This window comes from Sebastes fasciatus, chromosome 16 (assembly GCF_043250625.1).
Source record: "Sebastes fasciatus isolate fSebFas1 chromosome 16, fSebFas1.pri, whole genome shotgun sequence".
Classification (NCBI taxonomy): domain Eukaryota; kingdom Metazoa; phylum Chordata; class Actinopteri; order Perciformes; family Sebastidae; genus Sebastes; species Sebastes fasciatus.
In genome coordinates this window covers 27097659-27111162 of record NC_133810.1, presented here as the reverse complement: position 1 = coordinate 27111162, position 13504 = coordinate 27097659, and the positions used below count along the sequence as shown (strand labels likewise).

The window sequence follows — 13504 nt, the reverse complement described above, 5'->3', positions numbered from 1 at the left end:
ATGATGGGATAACAGCATTATAATCACGGTTAAACGTTAATTAAGTATGGAGTGACCCGGTGGAGGGGCTGCCCGTTTGGTTTGGATCAGATACTGTGCATTTTAGGCTATTTGAGCAATTATTTTAACCGCTTAATTGCCTCATGTCCCCATTTGGTGTCCCCAAGAAAGGTAACGTTATTTAAAGGTCCCATATTGTGCTCATTTCAGGTTCATACTTGTGTTTTGTGTTTCTACTATAACATGTTTACATGCTGTAATGTTAAAAAAACAACTTTATTTTACTTATACTGTGTGCCTGAATATACCTGTATTTACCCTCTGTCTGAAACGCTCCGTTTTAGCGCATTTTGACGGAATTGCAACAGAATTGCGTTGCTAGGCAACAGTTTAGGTCCATGTTTACTTCCTGTCTGCTGATGGTATTCACATACACTCGACAGGAAATGAACTGGGACATATTTAGAATGTGTACGTTAAAAAACGTGTAATGGTCTAAATATTGTATATTTGTGACATCACAAATGGACAGAAATACGGACGGCTTGTTTCAAACGCACAATTTCTGAATACGGGCTGTGTGTATTTCTCCGTATATTGAGCGTTTTGATAGTTTAACAGTATTTATAAAGCACTTAAACCTGCTTTGTAATGTAAAAGACCTGAAAATCTTACTTTTTGCAATATGGGACCTTTAACTCTTGGTGGTGCTAAATGACAGGTAGCTAAGTTAGCCTAGCTAGGCTATAGCTAATACTTTACGCCATGTAGGATTTACAAAACAAACTTGTACAAAGTAGGAGGAGACAGATAAGGTGAATTTGTTCAGGGAGGCTTTTAATATGTTGTTTGAAGTAACCAGTCCCTTGAAATAGTAGGTCTGTGTTCTAAGCCAGGTAAGATGGAAAAGTCTAGCTAATAAAAGTATGTTATACCATGCTCTGTTTCAGACTGTTTTGTATCTCCAACAGTAAAACACAGGATCTTTCCCAGAAGGGGATGGTGAACAGTGGCCGATGACAGCCTTGGGGAGCACTGTGTACATCTCTCCACTAGAGGTAGCAAGGCTCACATATGATATAACAGGTATTTACTAAAGTTGCACTATCCCTCATCTTGTAATGCAAGTCTGGAACCTTTCAGTCTGACCCCTTGTTCAGAAATACTGTGGTCAAATGTCTTTCTAGAAAACATATCAATCAGCCATACAATAATCACTGAACAATGGACAAACTCATCTGCTGACCATGATAACCTGAATGTTTCTGGGGGAGTTTTTAATATCGTCTCTACCGTATCTTCATCGTTTTCCCTTCAGGCTGCAGTTTTAGGATTTCACAATCTAAACTCACTTCACTCCCCAGCATCACAAGAGAAGGACACTGAAAGTTACAGACGATTAGAACCGAGAAAAAAACTTTTGTTTGTCAGTTTCATCAGTTGTGATGTCTCCTGGTGTCTAATCATTGTACATAAGCAGCAACTAAAGGAGACAATGATTAAAAGAATCAGACATGGGAATATGTGACAAAACACATGTCGCAAAGTCCTAGGGAAAAACATGTTTTGTTATTATTCTTGTTCCAGACATCTAAAATGCCGCCAGTGAAAACAAAATGACAACACAGTCTTATAATCAGACTACTTTCACATTAAGATTTAGTAAAGAGAAAAAAATTGCCACTAGTTTGAATTGCATATCGTTTTATCTCCTACAATAATCAAATGGAACTACTTTTGTAAAGAAAAAAAGCTCATGTGTTACATCATGTAATACTATAACTGTCTGAATCCAGACTTTTAATGACTAACTCAATGATAAAGATCTTTAGAGTGAGACTGGACCAAACCTTAATTCAGCATACCACAAACATTTTAAAACTGCTGCTCGATGAGGTTCAACCATCTGTGAACTCAGGAGCCTCTCAGTCACACCACGCCTACTCCTGTACTATTCCTCTCGAACCTCTTAGACCTCCACAAAGCCAACGCTGCTCTTCACAGACAAAGCATGAATCAAAACACAGAAACACATTCTCTCATTCTCATACTGTCTCAGAACAGATGGATTGTATTTAGTTCATTTTGAATGTTGGTGATGTTGGTAATGCAACCACAGTTTTATATTCTTAAGGCATAGTAGGAGTGATTGTTGAAACCCATTACACACTAGAGGATAGCATTGAATCCGATTCGATAAAGCTTGAATGAATGAGCAGTTTTCTTCCATCTCCAGGCAGCTTCATAATTTAGTGTACGTGCATGCAGGCTGAGAGGTAATTAGTAGTGGTGCAACACTTCGACATGCCCACGGTTCGGTTTGTATTGTGGTGGTTGGGTCTTTTTTCGGTTCGGTTTGTTTGCACATTAGGGAGAAGAAAAACATAGCCATGTGTTTGAACTCCGAAATATATAAATAAATAGATTTTAAAAATGATATTTCTGTATTATATAAAGCCATAACACTGATTTTATATGTGAAATAAGGAAGGCTACTTATTGGTCAAGTCGGCCTATGTTCAGATAATTGCCTCTTCTATGTATCTGGCATCTCATTAAATAATTAGCAGGCCTGTATTTAATAGTGGTGCAACGGTTCAATAAGCCCACGGCTCGGTTTGTACGTCATTGAGCGGTTTGTTTTTGCCTGTGGAGTGAAAGTTTGTGATAATAGAAGTATGAAGTAAACAAATGCAACAGTAATATCACAGTTTATCCTCGTTATAAAATGTTTATTGATCAAAATAAGTGTATCGTAACTTTTACAAATGATCACATGACATATTTCAATCAATTACATCCTTCATTATTCCAAATGATAATTTAAATGCCTTCATTTCATACACCTGATCTTTCATTTCACACGTTTTGATTTTCACAGTCATCACAAGCAGTTCCCCTGATACACAACACATGGTGTAAATAGTCAATGAAAAAATCTCGTAAAAGAATTATAATATATTTTCAGAGAATAGTTTTTGTTCTGTAAATCCAAACTGAATCACAGTTGTACATTGATCATTGGAAGTGTGTTATTTAATCCCTAATGGATGAGGGTGACGGCTGACTCGTACCAAACCCAGAAGCCTGGGTAGACGGCCTCGGTAAAGGAGACCTTGAAGCGGTGGATGAGAGACATGGTCTCCCCTACGGTGTAGAAAGAGAGGGTACCCCCAGCGTGGTCTAGGAACACCGCTATGCGTGACGAGTAGGGCGCACTGATCTCGATCTGGTCTTTGCTGTGGCGGGCTGAGTAGCTGGCATCGGAGCAGAAGAGGCTCCAAGACTTGCGGTTGTAGCCGATGCGGCAGCTGTCTCCGTAGCCCGTCCTCTTGATGCCTTTGTAGGTGACTCCGATGGCGGCCCCCTCTCCGCTCCAGTCAACCTCCCAGTAGTAAGCCCCTCCGGAGAGGGACTCCTTACACAGGACCTGGGGCAGGGAGTCGAACCGGCTAGGGTGGTCAGGGTAGTTCTGGGGGTCTCTCTTGAGGGCAGCTTTCCTGTTCCCTCGGGACAAGTGGAGCTGTCTGTAGGCCGTGTTTGAGTCCAGAGTGAGCTCGCAGGCATCTAAGAAGACAAAATGAACATTTAGTTCACAAGAGGAAGTTAACTTAAGTATAAATGAGCAAAACCAAAGATGGACAGAGCCTCTGTTTCACAGCAGCTTAAAGAACCCCTCACCATTGCACCATCAAGTATTTTAGATTTCTAGTTCTATTAGATTTTGAACTAATTTTTGCTATAACATGCTTTAAAGGAAAAGTGGGAGACCCTCTGGCTGGACACAGAAATCAGAATAATAACTGGGGTTGGATGTCACCTGCCTGCTGTTTATCTCTGCGGGTCACAGTTGGTGGGACACCCGGTGGGCTCTCCTAGACCTGCTCGGCCTATTATCCCCCGACCTATTATCTGGAAATGCCAGAGGTATCAACACTGTTTGTGAGTTTGACCACAAACGGAAGTCCATCTAACAACGTGCATATTTAATTGTAACTGTAAGGTGAGACCTACAACCTTTGAACCCCTTCTCCTGTGACTTTAAAGGGATAGTTTAGGTGTTTTGAAGTGCAGTTATATGAGGTTCTTATCCGTAGTCAGTGTAGTCAGTTTCATTCTCACTGTGCAATATCATTTTTCCACTTGTGCAATTTTGTTAATAGTCTGCTTATTGTCAATACTGTATGTACTGCGCCTCTTTTTATATTTCCATATATTTAAATTGTTCACTTTGTTTTGCTTTTTTTTTACTGTGTTATCTGATGCTTCTTGTTTTTTGCACTATCCCCTTTGCTGCTGTACACTGCAAATTTCACCACTGTGGGACTAATGAAGGAATATCTTATCTTATCTTATCTTATCTTATAGATGACGGTCAGCATGCCCCCAGTTTGAAGAAACAGACAGGAGCTACCGACACGGGAGCAAAGCAATGTACTGCTGTGGACGGGGCCGTCAGCAAAACATATTTTAGACACCCAAAAAAGTCAATATCAATTTAAGTGTACGCTATATTTAGAATATTTTCACCACTTCATCTTGCCGTCAGACAGCCATTTCCGACAGGGAAATGAACTGGAAGTGAAACATTTCCCCGTTGAAAAATATTCTGAATACAATTAAACTGATATTGATTCTTTTTGGTCAGCCTTTCTTTTAGGTGACTAAAACCTGTTTTGCTGCCGGCCCCGTCCACAGCAGTGCATTGCTTGGCTTCTGTGCATTAACGCCTGTCTGTTTCTCAACTGGGGGGCGTGCCGACCGCTATCTACTGTAGGTAATACACCGACTATAGATAAGTACCTCATACAACCCCACTTCAAAACACCCAAACTATTTAAAAACTATGCATTTTGTTTTAGTTAAATAACAGTAAAACTGGCCATTTGCTTAAAACTGAATATTCTTATAATATTAGAAAAAAACATCACGTTTTTTCCAAGGATTATTTATAGTTTTTTTTGTTCTAATCTGACTGAAAGCCTTCAAGGAGGGAGCACTTACACTGCAAACTCAAAATCACAAAGCTGAGTAAGTGCCAGCTAATGCATTTGTTAATGAGTCAATCCCAGTCTCTGTCAACACTATAAGACATACAGTACAGTAGTTACTAAAACCAGATTTTGTGGTCAACCACAGGGCCTGACAGAGAACCTCATCAGCATTTAATTTGCCCCGTGCACTGAAACGAGCAGTGAGAGCAGTGATCTGTGTCCCTGCAGAAAACCGTATCAGAGAAAGAAAGAAAGAAAGTGAGACTCACATTTCAGGAAGTCGTCCCTGTGCTGAGGCTCCTGGACTGGCAGAGACTTGAACACGGGAGCTTCATCACCTGTGAGAGTAAATGTGTGATCATATTAGAAAATAGTGATGGTGGCATCATGGATTATAAAGCTTTGAGTTGAAGGGCGTGTTTATTTTACTGATCCAGAATTACTTTCTATTACACCATGCTATTAAACATAGAAAATCAACAGTAATGGCACAATACATGTGTTACACCTATGAAGAAAACAAGCATAATGGGTGGTGTTGATAGCCTTGTTATATTAGTGTGCTAATGTAAACTCGCTGGCAGTCTGAATTCCTAATCAAAGTAAACATTTAACCATGTGGCAACTTGGCCACTCAGGCTACCTTGTAATGAATAACATCAAACAGGAGTGTACAACAAGGGACAAGGGAAGTCGTAAATCTATCTAACTGTCTCTTGTCAAATGATGCTTTGCTTTCCCTTTGAGTCAATAAAAGTAGGAGTGCTGCAGGAACGAGTCCTGAAACCCGGAAATGAGTCAACATTCTTGCACTTCCGGTTACCTCATCTGGAGGTCACTGGGTTTTTTGAATGGGTTTTTAGTTAGTCTGTGGTTAACACAAGCTGAAGAGATTTTAACGTTTTGCTCTACAATATAAAATACTGTATGTCAGTAAATATCCCTATTGTGAATTTATTGGTCTTAAAACAAACAAGTGGCTAAATGAGACTACTAAACGTCATCACGCCAACTTGTCCCGCCTTTACAGCCTCAGTGTGTATACTCGCGTTCATGCAACCGTGGTGTAGTTCGTTTATAGCCTGACGTTAGCTTTTTACTTCTAGCGATTGCATTCACACTTCAAAACTCATAAACGTGGTGTTCATTCCTTGCTGAACAAAACGTGCAAGTATCATAAACATTTGTATATTCAGTTTACTGTCATAGAAAAGTAAAGAAACCATAAAATATTCACATTTAAGAAGCTGAAATCAGAGAATTTTTTTTTTCTCTTAAAAAATGACTCAAACCGATTAATGGATTATCAAAATAGTTGGCGATTAATTTCATAGTTGACAACTAATCAATCAGCTAAATACCATAGCTCTGCTGGCTTTATGGATTGTCTTAAAGTAATTTGTCTTAATATTATAACCACATTACTTTGTTGTTCACATAAAAGCAACAATAGGCAAGTTATTTTTCTTAAATGGCTGACTTACTTTTTATTGTCCGTCTCTTTTTGGGTTCATCCAGTTGGCAGAAGGTCATTTTGTTAACTGCAAAAATAAAACAAAAAAGGCTGAGTCAACATTACGGTAACATGTGCAGAGTGACACCAGATAACTGGATATATTAGACTATTTAAATGAACTTTTTCTGTGTTTTTGAACTCACCGGCCTTGGCCACCTTGACCAGTTCGTCATTGCTGAATTCGTTCAGGTGCTGTTTCATCTCAGAGACGGCCTTAGTGACTGGGCCGAAGGTGAAGTAGGGGTTGACGGTCACTGTAGGCAGCTCCTCTGCCTCCGTCTGGGCTATCAGCATGTGGTAGGTCTAATAAGGAAGAAAAACAGCAACACAGTTATGATATTGTATACTATGGGACTGCATATTATAGGGTGTATTAGATGTGATATTTTGTAACACAAGTCTGTTAGCCTTGTGATTGACTGGTGACCTTTCTAAAACTTGCCTACGATACGATACAACTTTCTCCACCAGTGCATGATGGGATAGGATGGATGGTGCCCACGTCATATTGTCAGTTACCTGGATGAAGTGGATGTGGTCCTCGGTGCGGGACAGTTGGGTGATCTCGTTGTCTCTCCTCTTCAGATCTGCGATCTCGTGGGTCAGGCGCTCCATGTGGCCCTCGGCGTTGCTGAGCGCTGCCCTCTTGTTGGCGGAGATGAGCTTGGACATCTCTTGCTGCATCCTCTCAATGTAGCGCATCATGTCGGCGAACATCTTCTCGCATTCCTGCAGCGCCATGTGGGCTGAGCTCTGCAAAGGAAACAAACCATAAATTAACTGGGTGTCACACTGGTTAGAGGAGCTGTCATCGCTCCTAGACCAAGGAATGTTGTCAGTGTTGGGAGTTGATTTAACTTTCCATTCCAGTCTATTGTGGTTAGTCTGGTTTTATCTGGGATGGATGATGATGGTGGCACAAACCTTGAGTGAGTCCACTGCTTGTTTTAGTTCCTCCATCTGCTTGTTTCGATCATGAATCTTCTCCTGGATCTCAGCCTGGGTAGCGCCCAGCCGTTGCTATGAGGAGGCAACAGACATTGTTGTTGATAATGACAAACAATTCCACAAATCAACAACTCAGATTGACAAAATCGTTGAATTGATATTTTTTAAAACTTTAACGTTGGATTTTATTATAACAGTGAGCAGCTCAAAGTTGACACTTGAGGCTGCATATGCAGGTAGCAGCCTTATTTTCATATGGGTGTGTCTCACGTTAGGCTTGTTTTATCTGTTGTAATCTACTCTGTCATTCATTATCTGCCACTGAGTCACTGGTGCAATAAACCATGTGTCACCAATGATTCGCAAATAACAAAAGGTCCAAGTACATTAAACAATGCTTGTCGTGATGAGCAAAAAACATTTCAGCATTAAACCTGTTGCTAAACTCGTGACAGTCTGAAAACCAGCGATGTCGTTTTAAGCAATATCAAACGTACCTGCTCATCCGCCCTCTCCTGTTCAGCAGACACCATGTCGTGACCTTTGTGCTCTTTCACCGTACACAGCACGCAGATACACATCTGGTCGGTGCGACAGAACAGCTCCAGACCCTTCTGATGCTGGGGACAGATCTGCCTGTCCAGGTGGCCGATTTCATCCACCAGCTTGTGCCTTTTAAAAGTGTTTGACTCGTAGTGGGGCTTGAGATGCCTGTCGCAGTAGGAGGCCAGACACATCAGGCAGGTCTTGACGGCTTTGTGCTTCTTCCCGATGCAGATGTCGCAGCCTACATCCTGGGGTCCCGCATAGTTGTAGTCAGGGGACGGAGGCGGAGGCGGAAAGGCTTCGGAGTTGCGTTGGATGGTGGAGTGCCGGTGGCCTCCTCCCATGCGTCTCGGGGTTGGTCTCTTGTTGTAGGTGACCCTGCACTCCGGGCAGAGGTACGAGCCCGTGTGGTCCGCATGGTCCCAGTACGTCTTCAGGCACACGGAGCAGAATATGTGGCCACACGGGATGGACACGGCATCCCTGAGGGATTCCTTACACAGGTGGCAGTCGTCCTGGTCAGACGACATGGAGACAATTTAGCGCTGTTTCCTCCAATGCAGTAAAGATGTTGTGTAGTCACTCCAGTCAGTGGCTCTTGTCAGCACAGTGGCAGACTGATCCCACAGGTGCTACGTGAGCAAGTTATATAGAGTAAACAGAGAGGGCGGGCGGCTAAACTGGTTGAGCCGAAACCAGTCAAACAAGGGCGGGGCAAGAAAAGGACACAGTGATTGCTTCCATCAGTTACAGAATGTAATGAGAATGATTGAAATGTGTGATCATGAGATGCAAGGTTTGGCTTTGAGTATTGACAGCAAAAGACTAGATGTTTTTTTTTATTATTATTACATGTACACACCATAAAATACAAACACAATATAGGCTTTTATACATTTTTCAGCAAAGGGGTTCAAACAGAGCATGACAAGTGCTGTTTGGGATAGTTTTAGTAGTATTTGCATCCCATAAAAAGGATGAATAAAAGCAAAAAAAGTACATTCAAAAGTAAGTAGGCATCTATGAAACCACTCTCTACGGTTGAGTGTACTCTAATTGCTGAGTGTTAGAGATCGCCTCAAGATAGGCTGTTCCCTTTGGGCATGTTTATAGTATAAACTGAACTCACACTAAAGAGATTCATTTCTGCACGTTGACTAATAATAATGCGACTTTTCTGGTGAACAACTGTAATGTCTCGTCAGTAGCAGCATCAGCAGTGACTCCTCTCATTGTGATGAAGCGTAGTGATGCCAGATAAACAGCTTAGTTGGCCTTGGTTGACTTCATTCGGCTTGGCCTTCTTGAGCCAGTGAGACTTCCTTAACCTTCACCTCACCTGCAGCTAGTTAATCATCAACTCTTACTTTGCATTTCATTGCCACTGATTTGTTTTTCTGATGTTTAACAGGATGTCAACACTGGATCTATATTTCTGTGGCATAATAAACTCAACTGTAATACTATCTTCAAATAAGACAATGCGCTCCTTCAAAACCAATTCTAAGAATGTTTCCTCTTCTGAGTTAAATACGTTCCTCTGCAGATTTCACCTTACAGTGTACACACCTCCCAGCAAAGATGGAGTTTCAGGGTTGTTGAAACGGAGATAGGAATGCAACTACACTTGATAGCCCAGATAACAGCAGGGCCGAGAAAGCCTGCTTAAAAGGTTCCATTGTGTCGAAGCCAGCGGGGCCCGAGCCGAGTCCCAAGCATTACAGGGTCTGTTGTCCATCAACAACAGTAACTACAGCTGACACGCAAGACTAAATGTAGCATCTTAAGTTGACAAAAGATTCCACTGACAGGGGTCATGCTCCACACTAACCAACACTGACATGATGACAATACGGTAAAAACAGAACAGATATTTACATTTTCTGTAGTTTTCATGGGAATTTTATTTTATTTCAGATAATCATTTTTGACCTTCAAAAGACCTTAAGCCGCTGAACTAGGCGATGTTACAAATTTGCAAGAATTATTTTATTATGATTTATATAATGACTATTTTATCCCACGGTTTGAGAATGTTAAAGAGGACCTATTATGCTTTTGTGCTTTTTCCCATTTCCTTTAGTGTATTATATATATTTTGTGCATGTCAAAGGTCTGCAAAGTTACAAAGCCCAAATTCTACACCAAAGGGAATTCCTCTCCACCACAGAAATACTGCTCCTGAACTGCCTGAAACACCTCGCTTCAAGTCTCGCCTTTTCTTCCGTAACGTGGTGATGTCACCAAGTAACACATTTGCATAATCCCTGCCTCGCGGCTAGTTTGGCACGCCCTCAAACAAAGCTAGTTAGAGCGGAGCTGGAGCGGAGTCCAAAGAGTTTGGTTCGGTTGACCAGTGGGCCAGCTGACCAATCAGAGAAGACTGGGCTTTTTCGGGAGGGGGAGGGGGCGGGGCAGGAGCTCAAACAGAGCGTTTCAGACAGAGGGTGGAAAGAGGTCCTGCAGCACAGCCGGAATGAGAAAACTAAAGCGTTTTTTGAACATTAAAGCATGTAAACATGTTAGAAACCCAAAATACAAGTATGAACCTGAAAATAAGCATAATATGTCCCCTTTAATATTCAGATTTAATATTTATTGCACTTCCTTTGCATGTGAATGAATTAAGTCTAGTCCTGTTTGTAATGACAGTGACAAATGCATCAGAAAAATATCAGTTATAGGTGGAAATGGCTGAGTCACTGTGACTTGCGTGCTCATCCGTTTGCATACCAATAGCATTTAAAATGGCACTCGAAACTGACTCGATTCAATTAGGACTTTTTCTTATTGTCTTGCAAAGCATTTTACTCTCTTAACAGATTTTCTTTTTGTTTTTTTCTGTACTTCCTTCCACCAACACAGCTGGCCCTTTAACCCTGGTTTTAGCCAGGAGATGAACTTTGCTTCTATAAAACAAAACATATTTAAATTTTATGGAGAAGAAGAACCAGTTGGCCTACACTTATTAAACTTAACCTTGATGTTCGGCGCCAGTGGACGTTCGGTGGTTCTCTCCACCTACTGATTATTTCCTTTGCCTAAGAATTGGTTTCATATCAGAAAGGCTTATGAGAGCAAACATGATCAAATGAACATTTGTCAAGCTCGCAAGTTTCGGTTTGGCTGACTACTTTGCTTTTCATGTGTATATTGTGCCAGACCCATGGTACAGCTTTTAGGTCCAACAAATATTTTCAACAAATATATATTTTCATTATTTTATATCACATTTTCACACGCACAAGCTAACCCTGCTATTTTGTATTTTATGTCAAACCTGCATATCCTTATCATGGCGCCTTAAATATATGGAGCCACTGTTTTGTAGGGCTGTCAAAGTTAACGTGATAATAACACCTTAACCCAAATTCGTTTTAACGCCACTAATTTCTTACGCATTAACGCAGTTTGCAATTTTTAGGTAGTAAATCGCTCAGTTTTAAAGCTAGTGAAGATCTTGGCAAACTAGAAAACCTAAGGAGTCCATTGGTACCAACCATGTCATACTAGCTTGTTGCGAAGGAGGCTAAACAACGCTCCAAACTGGCATGGCCATTTTCAAAAGGGGTCCCATGACCTCTGACCTCAAGAGATGTGATTAAATATAGTTTCTATGGGGCCCCACGAGTCTCCCCTTTACAGACATGCCCACTTTGTGATAATCACATGCAGTTTGGGGCAAGTCATAGTCAAGTCAGCACACTGACACACTGACAGCTGTTGTTGCCTGTTGGGCTGCAGTTTGCCATGTTATGATTTGAGCATATTTTCTATGCTAAATGCAGTACCTGTGAGGGTTTCTGGACAATATTTGTCATTGTTTTGTGTTTTTAATTGAATTCCAATAATAAATATATACATACATTTGCATAAAGCAGCATATTTGCCCCCTCCAAGTTAGTAAGAGTATTAAATACTTGACAAATCTCCCTTGTAGGTGAACAGATAAAAGAAAATTGCAATTAATTTGCAATTAATCACGATTAAAAATTGTAATCGATTGACAGCCCTACTATTTTGGGATTAATCCAGCTGTTATTAGGACATTTGAATGCAGCTATGATAGACACTCAACATGTTCTGGTTTGGCTCATCTAGGATGCTTACTAGTGGTGTGCAGCCTTTCCATTCCCATTTGATCTGTGTCTGTTTCAGTACTCTTCACCGTTGTGTATCTACCCAGAACACAGTTAAATACTGTGTCTTCCTGTTTTTATTACTCACACTCAGTGAAGTCGTCATTGTTTCCTTTAATCAAATAGCCATTTGCGTTGTTGTGCACTTGCCCTGCAGAAAGCAGGTTGACCTTTCTCCTTGAACTTGAGCTATCGATTGACTGTGTGGAGTTTCTGTCTGCTTTATTGTTAACAGGCATGCTACTCTTTTAGAGAGGCTTGTTATTAAGTCTTATTAGAATGTTTTATGTCATAAACATTATCATGCTGCATTTACTTTCTCAAAGAAATAGATTTTTTTTCGGCATACGTGCAGTTGTGCACTGCTTGCCTAACATGAGTTAAAAAGCTCTTAAATAAATCAGAGCCATATTCAAATTGTTGTCCCTTGGCAGCGGCCCTCGGCTCTAACAGGTAGTTAATCTGTAAGCACAGAGCGCTCCCTTCACTCTAGAGGAAGGAAGGAAAACTGGCTTATCAGAAACCCGACCAAACATGGAAGGGTGAAACTGCCGAGTGCATGAAGTAATGCAAGATATGAATTGAAGGTGCAGCCAATGTACTTTTTACAACCTTAAATTAACATTATATTTTTTGCTACATGATTCTGCATCAGGCAGGTAATGCTACACAACTTTAATTTCAACTGTCTTCAAAGTAGGGTCTCTGAACTTGAACAAAAATACTACTAATATTGGTAGAAACCAGTAGACTCGGCCTAATTGAAATGCTAATGAGAGGCTATGATGTCAGCGGACACTTTGTGATGCAGATTGAGTCAGGGTCTCCTCTGAAGTTTAACCCCTAGCTACACTAGGTAACTATGAAAAGGATATTTTTAGAAATTAAAAAATGCAACATAACATGTGATGAGGCATGAATACAAATATGTAAAACATGCATTGCAACAAAACACCTAGGGCTGACAGGAATGTTCTGTGTGTGCACTCGTGTGTGTGTGTGTGTGTGTGTGTTTCCGTTCGGTGTCTCAATATTTCCTTTCTGCTGAACAAACACATCTACAGTCACAAACTGACTTGTAAAAAGCAACCGGACTGGTCTGACTGGACACAGTGCAAATACCACAACCCTGAACTCTGGCTGTTCTTAGACAAACTGCCTACAGCAGGTAAACTTTTAACAGGTTTTTGGTTATAAACTGCAACAACGTCCCTCATATTTGAAACTACTTTGAAACTCAGAGTGTCTCTGTTTGTTTACTGGGTGGTCCCTGGAATTCCTACAGTACTTTAGGCTGCATTTATGTTTGTCGGACTATAACCGGTTTGAGACAATGGCGATTCTGTCTGACAACAATAGGT

General features: G+C 40.9%; 1 protein-coding gene and 1 long non-coding RNA gene across 4 annotated transcripts; one reads left to right on the top strand and one right to left on the bottom strand.

Moving 5' to 3' along the window:
* Positions 1–68: 68 nt before the first annotated feature.
* LOC141752375 (uncharacterized) lies at positions 69–1448 on the top strand. The gene is made up of 3 exons (XR_012590223.1): positions 69–176; positions 972–1086; positions 1319–1448. It is a non-coding gene; the product is annotated as an uncharacterized LOC141752375 (long non-coding RNA).
* A 1263-nt stretch (positions 1449–2711) lies between these two features.
* On the bottom strand, positions 2712–8646 carry ftr83 (finTRIM family, member 83). 3 transcript variants are annotated; one of them, XM_074610878.1, is made up of 8 exons: positions 7956–8646; positions 7435–7530; positions 7030–7263; positions 6654–6813; positions 6479–6535; positions 5264–5332; positions 3825–3912; positions 2712–3567 (listed from the first exon to the last, which is right to left on the bottom strand). In XM_074610878.1, the coding sequence occupies exons 1-7, from the start codon at positions 8532–8534 to the stop codon at positions 3845–3847; spliced, it is 1263 nt and encodes a 420-aa protein (XP_074466979.1). In that variant the 5' UTR covers positions 8535–8646; the 3' UTR covers positions 2712–3567; positions 3825–3844. The 3 variants fall into 3 exon arrangements, with proteins under 3 accessions (XP_074466979.1, XP_074466978.1, XP_074466980.1); XM_074610877.1 differs by lacking the exon at positions 3825–3912 and having other exon boundaries at positions 7956–8644; XM_074610879.1 differs by lacking the exon at positions 2712–3567 and having other exon boundaries at positions 3737–3912.
* Between the last annotated feature and the right edge of the window lie 4858 nt (positions 8647–13504).